The 8,978-nt window shown below is 40.2% G+C and overlaps 1 protein-coding gene across 5 annotated transcripts in view; it reads right to left on the bottom strand.

Annotated features, from left to right (window-relative positions):
• Positions 1-3,090: 3,090 nt before the first annotated feature.
• Positions 3,091-8,978, bottom strand: part of USP47 (ubiquitin specific peptidase 47) — a 42,092-nt gene continuing 36,204 nt past the window's right edge. For 3 of the 5 annotated variants that reach the window (XM_035891258.1, XM_035891257.1, XM_035891259.1), the window contains 4 exons: positions 7,795-7,925; positions 5,699-5,746; positions 5,477-5,607; positions 3,091-4,490 (listed from right to left, as the gene is read on the bottom strand). In XM_035891258.1, the coding sequence (XP_035747151.1) occupies positions 4,316-4,490; positions 5,477-5,607; positions 5,699-5,746; positions 7,795-7,925 (485 nt within the window). In that variant the 3' untranslated portion in view covers positions 3,091-4,315. Of the gene's footprint in view, positions 4,491-5,476; positions 5,608-5,698; positions 5,747-7,272; positions 7,667-7,794; positions 7,926-8,978 lie in introns of those variants that run through there. The other 2 variants (XM_035891260.1, XR_004841591.1) reach the window with 2 other exon arrangements.

Raw genomic sequence — 8,978 nt, 5'->3', positions numbered from 1 at the left:
AGTCCAAACACCAGACAGTTGAGTTAGTTCTTTCTAGAATTTTTTGTCTATAGTGTCTTGCTTATATAAACCCTAAACACATATTGCTGGATAGAAGTGCAATAAACAAGGTCTTCAATGAGCACCCTTTTCTGTGCACCACACCTGCATGTTCAAATTATTGTTGAATTCATTCAGTCCTTGGACCAAACCTTCTGTCAAAGACAAATGAGAAGTATATCAGTGTTTCTTCTGGGTTAGTACTTTCCCGTTGTATGTTAGAAATAAACTGATCAGTACATGTACTCATTAAAAAAATACACATAAGCATAAACAATCTTGTTAGTGACTGCAGAAGTGACTTCTGAGTACATACGTTTAGAATAGTTTCTTTTTCTAGAGTAAGAACCATCTACTTTGTAGAGGTGTAGTCATTGATTTTAAGCATTTTTTTACTTTTTCTTTAAAAAATATAATCAGTGAAGCTGCAAGATACAGATTCTGGGTGTCATATCCCCCCACACACAGACTGTAAAAGGATGGAAAAGCTCAAGGAAGCTTACCCTCCCGGATGAATGTACCCAGAGCTGCTTTATCAGCTGCGTACAGCGGATGCCATCTGTCCTGCAGCAGCCCTCAGTGTAACTTAAGAACTGGTGTTCCACAGCTAGAGTAGCCCGTGAGTTTTATACTGTAGTAAACAATGGTCAGTGCCCCCCCCCTCCTGCCCCCGCTACATGAGGGGCATACCGACCAAAGAAAAAAGCCTGCGTTTTCCATATAAATAACAAACTGTGAACATAATTATATCCATCTAACACTGGTTTTCTATAGGAACTTTCATCTTCACTGTTCAGGGCTCTCTCAAGGGCGAAATACACTGTTTAACGCTGCAGGACAAACAGCTAAACAGGCTGAATACAAAGACTACAGATTCTCTGTTGCAGGCTGAATGCCTAAGTATCGGTACGTAAGAGAACAGCGCAGCTACAAGGTTACGCCTGAGCTAGAGCCAAGAGCAGTGCCATACATACAGCAGCATCCTGCACTACGTGAACAGAGCGGTAATGGGTAATGTTGCTTAAAGGACCTGCTGGCCATACTCCATCACCACCCACCCTTTTCGAGAGAGGCAGTGAACAAACTCATAACTCCACCGTAGCAGTAAGACAACCTAAATGGCTGCTTGCATTTAGAGACTTGTGCTTCTCCTACTTGATTCTATTACACCTAGAGAAAATTCTTTTGAGAAATGGTTTGTGCTTTTAATCCACTTCATAGGCGTAAAGCTGCATGTGTTACAAAACGTGATCATTGTTACCATCTAAACAGGTCATTGATTTAAGAAATCAATAGCAAGCAAAGAGTAGAACCCAATCCAAGCTCCCCAGCTCCCAGCTGTCTCAACAAATAGTTTGCTACAACAGCTCTCCCACTGTTAATGGTTTTTTGGGGTATAGATTTCACCATCTGTTATCGCATGTGGTAAAAGATGACACGAGGCTCCAGCCAAGTAACTTTTCATGGAGCTTCTTCCCAAATAACCCTACTGCTATGTCTAATTTGGGACAACAAAGCACCAGTAACTGAACAGGAGCAGCTACAAGACTGTGCCACTAGCCTGCAAGCCTTGCACCACTTCAGGTCTATGAGAGCTTTTCAGCAAATTCCTTGGGTACCGGAATTAACATTAACCATTATCATTAGTAAGGACATTTCTTCAGAACAGTCTGACTGTTAGTTTAAGGATTCACTCCTACCACCAATTATCATTAGTAAGGACATTTCTTCAGAACAGTCTGTTAGTTTAAGGATTCACTCCTACCACCAATCCTCACACCAACATGTGCACATGCTCTGAGAGTTCACTGAATTTACCTTTCCTTTCTATGCCTAGTAAAATTACTGTGCTCTAGCGCAGCCCATCTATACAAAGAGAAGGAATTAAATATCATTGCAATTATCCTGTTAAAAAAATACTTAACAAGAGCAGTAACTGTCTGTAAATACTGCCCTGCTTAAGGGTATCATTACGCTCCCTTTAAGTTTCTTGATGCCTCAGTTCCTGAAAGATCAACTGCTTGCACTCACCAGAAGTTCAGTAAGATTTCTGCTGAACTAAGATTAGAAACTCAAGGCTTTTTCTTTAATTAAAATGCCCATGGTCAAATTCAAAAATGTTTGAAAAGATCAGAGCGTAAAGCAGACACTGAAAAATGCCTCCTAGAACAACCCAGACTATACTGCAGTACACTTAGGCAGAAGGAAGTGCCCTACTGGACAGGAAACCATTGTAAGGATGCCCCTCAGTCCTCTATCCAGATTTCTGTCAAGACTTAACAGATTTAAAAGTACCTTCTTCAAAGTAGTTCTCAACAGAAGGTTCCTAAATAGGGCTAGATTAAGCAAGCAGTGTTTGGAATTCTTAACACTATTCCATCCCTACATTTTTGCCTCTCCACCTGTCTGAGTTGGAAGAAAATTCATGACCCATTTGATCGTTAATTTTTTTCTCTTGTCCCAATCCTCCAAGGATCCTTGAGCAGTCTTTACACATCCCTAACTGGTAGTTTAATGAAGTATTGTACCTAGTGGGTGGTACTCGCTCTACACTTCTTCTGTCTCTGCTTCCACCTCATCCCTGTTGGCCAAGAAGTGGCACAGGTCAAACAGGAAGAACGAGGGAATTCCTTTGCACAGTGCCTGGTTTTCAAACTGCCAGATTCCTCAGGATTTTTAGGTTGCTGTGGGTCAGCATGCAAGGAAGAGCTGAGTGCTCAGTTATTCAAAGTCTTTTTACTCTCTGGAGCCAATCGTATCCAGAGCTTAGAACTTTCACTGGCGAGGAATTAAATTCTGGAAAAGGAAACTTGAAGACAAATCTGGTGTGAGTATACGTAAAGAGGATCTGCACACGGGCTACAAAACATGTCCTGCAATAATGTGCACACGCGTGTGTGGGGGTGCATATACACACACATATACACACACAGCCTTACAATTCTGACATCACCTTGGGAAAGTCTGTAATTCCATGAAATAATTCCGTAATTTTTCAAATAAAAACCACACCATTTAATGATTAAAATAACACAACAGAATGAACAAATGTTTTATTGGCATGTTCATTGTTGTAAACAGCATCTGGCATGAAAAAGTTTACCAAAATCTTTTGATTGTTATAAATTAGGTGGTTTTCCAAAAACTACGGAGAATTGTTCTCTATTGATCTTTATGGACCAAAGCAAAAAATTGCTGTTCCTAGGCTTTGCAATGAAATCATGTTGACTGCATCAGTCTTTGCACCACAACCTGAACTACCAAGTCTGTATGTTGAGGTGTTAGAGGTTGCCCCAATATTTTTACTACATATAGCTACGGAATCAACTCTGCGAAAAATAAAATGACTTTCGGTGGGTGGAGAAGATGCAAACTTGTAATAGTCTCAAAAACAAAATGTACAAAAAGTAGCAGAACGAAACAAAAACTTCATTAACAAAGGGAAATACAACCCTAAAGTACCCAGCATCATCAAACATAAAATGAATACAAATTTAAATAGGCAACTATACTTCCAAACGTACACCATGAATGTTGATATGTGAAAAGAAATACCATGGTAAATAGCTGAACTGCAGTTCTGTTGAATGGCTAGGGCAAGTTTTATTTACACATTGAACGCAATACAGAGCTGCTCATCGGCTTCCATAACCTATTAAAAACCAGTTTACCTTACAACAGCACTTCTGCAAAACGCACCAACCCCGCCGGCAGCCTTCCGCAGGCGCCCCTCGCCCTACCTGTTCTATGGAAGAATCGTCTAAAACCTTACACGTGCAGCACTTCCATTTCATCTTCGACCCTTTGCTGCTGCTTTCCTAGAACCAATGTGTTAACATTTACTTCAGACTCTCTGATGAGGTAATGCGTGTTATCAGTGAAACAAACAGAAAAAAGGATTCTTTCATGGCCTTTGCACAGCTTTTATTATTAAGCTATGAGTATCCTGTTTGAGGCTAGTTTCACTAGCTACTATGTGCACACTGTCCTCAAAAATTTCCACTCGTTTCCCTCCCCGCCCACTTTTTAGTTCTAATCTTTTATTTGCACATCCCTTTTAGCTTTACAGTACATTTGACTATAGTGCACAACATGATTCCAAGTCAAACAGTGACCCAACGGGGCACTGCGCTGCTGATTGGTGACACAGCCCAACCAGTGCTGGTGTCAGCGCTTTACACCTAATGAGTGTCCTGCCGTAATGGCACTACACAGTAGTAGTGAACCTTTTCATTTTAAACAAAAAAATTCCCCAGGGAAAATGCTATAGCGAGTATCAGTCTTGAGTCAAATCTTTATTTGGTGCTCCGTCCAGATAAATTTTTAGTGCTTTTTCTTTACGGGGAGAGTAGGTTACCCGGTGTCCAGTCTTCTGGAGTCTGCTGCTTTCTTTTTTCATCAGTTCATTTCTCTGCTCATCTGTTAATTCCATTAATTCCTCTGTTTTATCCCTAAAATGAAAATAGATGTTAACATTCAGATTAAGACAACAACCATAATTGGCTTTCTGTAATTCTTTCACTTGGAGCAACTTAATAAAAACCACAACTAAGCATAATACTCCTTACAGGTTGTTTTTATTCTTCTCCAGAAACGAACAACCTGTCTATAAACCTGCTTTTCTAACAGAGACATTTGGTATTCTAACTGACAGCAGACCCAAGGAAAAGCCACAGAAACAAGCCTGCACTCCCCCATCTACCTGGGAACTCCTATTCCGTATAGCCAACGACGATCCTGCTCTTTATTTGGTTGCAGTGCCAACAGCTGGAAGCAGCACATCAGCCAGCCCCTCTCCCAAATCTTTTTCTTCAAGGCCAGCACATTATCAACCAGCTGCTGCCCCAAACTCACATGTAATTATGAAAAATACAGTAGGAGCACTGTGTTCTCGTGAGGTTGCCCTGCCCACCAAGTTTAGCAGAAATGACAATTTTCAAGCTTCACCCTCAAATAGCACCCCCAGGTTATTGCCACAAGCTGATGAGCGATTTTGATGTTAACAAAATTTTCATTGTAACATCCTTTTTTTTTTTTCCAAAGAAGCCATGGTAACTTCTCAAAGAAATAAAACTCAGAAAATAAAATCTTGCTCTCTAAAACCTATGGCAAGAGTCTCAGACTCCACAAGGGATATGGGTCCATTTTAAGAGATTAAATCTAGATATACACTCAAGCATCGCAACTAGTTTTGCGTTCAGCTTTACTTTCAACAGTTTGGGAGGAAGGACTGAGTAAAAGGGTGCAGTGCTTGTTTTCTTAGACAATAAACAATTAATATTCAGGTTCTTAGGAAGCTGAGAAGCACAAACATTTCAGCTCTGTGTTTTAAACCCTCTTTCCTTTAAGACAAATTTTATGCTTCTGCTGATTACATCACCTCTCAAATCTTATATATAGATTTTTTTTGCATGGTTTACTGTAATAAAATACATACCGATAAAATATTACTGCACCATCATCACAAATGTACAGAGGCCAGACATTCAATGTAGATACTTTAGGATTCCAGTCCAAGTCTTGGTGAATCTCTAGTATGGAAATGTCGCATGGAAATGTTCCTCTACCCTGAGAGGAAGCAATTACTTGGTGAATAAAACAAATTCATAATCACCAACCCATGCCATTAAAAGGTAAAAGTAGGTAAAATCTTACTTACCTTTGCAAATTCTATGTTTTCTAAGGGTATTCCACTTATTTCACTGAGCTGTAAAGTGAAGAAAAATGGTGGGTTTAATACTATTCCGCAACAACGTTACGTAGCATATACATAACGACAACAGACCTGCCAAATCTAGAAGTCAAGGAAGTTATCTGAAAGCCTTCAATGATCCAAAGTATTCATACAAAACCAGTGACAAGGTATAAACTTTTTGCATTTCTGAAGTTAGTGTGTCACAAGTGACACTTGCTGTGATCATACTTCCCTTAACAGTGAAGGGGGTGACAGAAAAAAGTTAACAATTAATTAAATAATCCAAATTCCAAGATACAAAGAGACCAACTGCCTCACGTCAAACCTTCATGCTTATCCATTAGCGCTCAGCAGCTTCCCTGTATGAAATGAAAATTATCATCAAGTCAGCCAGGGATCAGGCAAAGCCATGAAATACGCGTGACAAACCCATCTCCGCACACCTGCGCTTCCTACCGTACAACCCCACAACTCCCCAGCAAGCACCGCTGGCTGCTCTTCCCCCTTGCAGCCGCCCCTGCCGCGCATCTCCTTGGCGCAGAGAGCGCATGATCCCCTGCTGCCCGGTCCTACCGAGCGCCCACCAGAGGGTCAGCCTCCCTCCGCTGAGCAGCCTCACGGTGCACACAGGCTCATCGCTGCCTCGCCCTTAACTCAAGCGCAGGCTGTGGTCTCGTCCCCATGGCAATGCGGACACTAACTTAGATCTGCATTCATCTCTGGCTGCTTACTTTCCCAACACCTGAAGAGATCTCCTCTCTAAGATTCTTGCCTCCTTCAAATCCGCTGTTAAAACAGATGTGTTCAAATTAAACTGATGGTGAAAAAAACACTAACAGTCAGTATAATTTTCTAACTCTTTTATTCCCTTTGGAAACTAGGATAAATAAACAATACTGACAAAAGCCAGACAAATTCCAAAATGTATTAGCTCTACACTGTTAATAAAATTTGTCTGAAAAAAGGGCTAGCTGAACACATCTGTTACTACAGCTGTGTCAAATTCAAATTTATTACTGTCAGGAATAAAAAGATTAAGGTCTCAGAGAGAATGCTGCTAAAATTGCTCCCTGTGTATCAATTCTTAAGACAAGAAAACAAGAAAAAAAGCCAACCCTTTCTTCATACAGAAGTGAAGAGGAAATCTTGAAGATCACATGCAAGAACCTGTAGTCGTAACTTCATTTCTACATGAAGAATTTAAGAAATCAGTCCATAGCTTCATCTCTGTACATACGCAAATCCAAGGCTGTTCCCCTACAGTAGCTGAACAAAGCTCCTCTTTCCAGCCTATGAGCTAACCCCTAACTTACAAATGCTGAGTGTTTTAGTAAGGTAAGACTTCAGCAGACTTCACTGATACTAGGATTTTTGCTGACCTCAACATCCAAGGTGGCCTTCTTACATCTGGGTATTGCTACACATAAATAACCATTCCTCTAAGAGCGGAACACTTTGATATATGAGATGAATAAAACAGTCTCAATATGAGACACGCTTCTACTCTAGATTTCTGCTAGGACAGCACGACTGCTTACCTGTTAGAGGGTTCTGGTCCTAAGGGAAAAAACCCCATACCAGAGCCATATTTCTTCCCAATCAAAATACAGTTCAATCTACTTGGTAGTTACACCGTCCCTGAGCAACAGCTGTCACATTCACGCATGAAAAGGCTGAGAGGTTTGGTATTTTGGAACACCAAAATATTGGCTTGAAAAAATAAAGTGATAACAGTTTAGCTTTTCTTAAACGTGTGTTTTTCAAGGATAAGAGACACAGATAATATTATGCTTCTTAAACTTCAAGATAAGCCTTTTTCTTTTTTTGCATGCGTTTACCTGAATACTTTGATACCAGAGCATTATATGAAATGAAGAACTAAAGCTGGTAATTCATATGGCTTTGGTAATAGGATGGGACAGGGTCTCGTTCCTGGGAAAAAAAAATAATCACCACGCAACAAGATTTTTGCAGCTATGACATTTCTCTGCTTCCCAACAGAGGACATCAATAAGGCTCTTAAAAACCACAAGGAGCTTGCATCATGTTACACATTATACCTTCTCTTTTAATTCTTCAACGCTGCTGCTTTCTAGCACTACTTCCTGGAAAGAATCTAGTTTCATCTCTGATGGCCTCCATCGTCTTGATAAAACAGCAAGTTGTGACATGGATTTCATCTTTTCTACTCCTAGGAAAGAAAGAAATGTGTTAGATTAACGTCACAAAATATTCTATTTAAAAGTAGGGCTTTTCCATAATATATTAAAATATGGAAGAGTGCACTACGTATGCACACATCACCTAACTAACCCGGTAAGTCTGCTGCAAGTAGTCAATGAAAGAAAAAAAAGTGGTGGGGGGGGATGGGGGCTTGGACTAGGATTTAGTTGAACTTTTCTTTGTTATCAACTCCTTTCAAGGAATTTTTCATAGGCAGCATCTCTTACGAGCCATGCAATTTACTCAAGAGCACACTTTTCCATCACACCCAGCTCAGCTATGCATACATCTATCCACCTAATCAGGGGCTGACCTCCAGACCTTGCATTTCATTGAGACCTTCCTCAGCAATCTGGTATTTATTCATGTGCTTCACTTTTCTTTACTAAAATAAGCTTTCCACGTTTGACTTCTAGATTTCACACACTAACTATACACTTGCTATTAAAGCCTGCCTTACACCTACCACCTTGAAGAGTTTTAGTATGTACTGCCTCCAGCCCTTTCATAGCAGTTTCAGGTAACAGCTTCCCCTGGCTGACAGGGTAATAATGTTAACATTGCAATCAGATAAGCAGAAGTGGCAACAAAGGGCTGATTCTATTTTTATTTTAAATCAGTCTGTAATTTTGTAATTAAGCAGGCAGAACTTTTGGCTCAAACATTTATGTCTACCATTACATGCTCGTTTTGTGTGAAACCACCATCACTGTTTAAGCTTTTCCCCCAAATGCATTCTACAATCTTGCCTATGACTACATTTGTGCTGCCTTTCAACAGTAACCTATTGCCCAAAGAGAAGATACAGCCACCTAGTGCTTCTTGGCATTTATTTCAAGTAAGAGACAATTAGAGAAGTTCTCTTGAGAGCCAGAGAATAACTAATTTAAGTCTGCAACAGCACGATGTAAAGCTGCTATGCTAAGAAACTTAACTGCAAATTATTCTAAGTTGCCTTATTTAACTGCCTTATGTCTTCAGTGTTTAGCTGAAGAACAAGGTGAAAGCAATGGTGATGGTG

The sequence above is a fragment of the Egretta garzetta genome, unplaced genomic scaffold (assembly GCF_000687185.1).
Source record: "Egretta garzetta isolate BGI_Z169 unplaced genomic scaffold, ASM68718v1 scaffold573, whole genome shotgun sequence".
Taxonomy (NCBI): Eukaryota; Metazoa; Chordata; class Aves; order Pelecaniformes; family Ardeidae; genus Egretta; species Egretta garzetta.
This window is presented reverse-complemented; position numbering and strand designations above follow the sequence as displayed.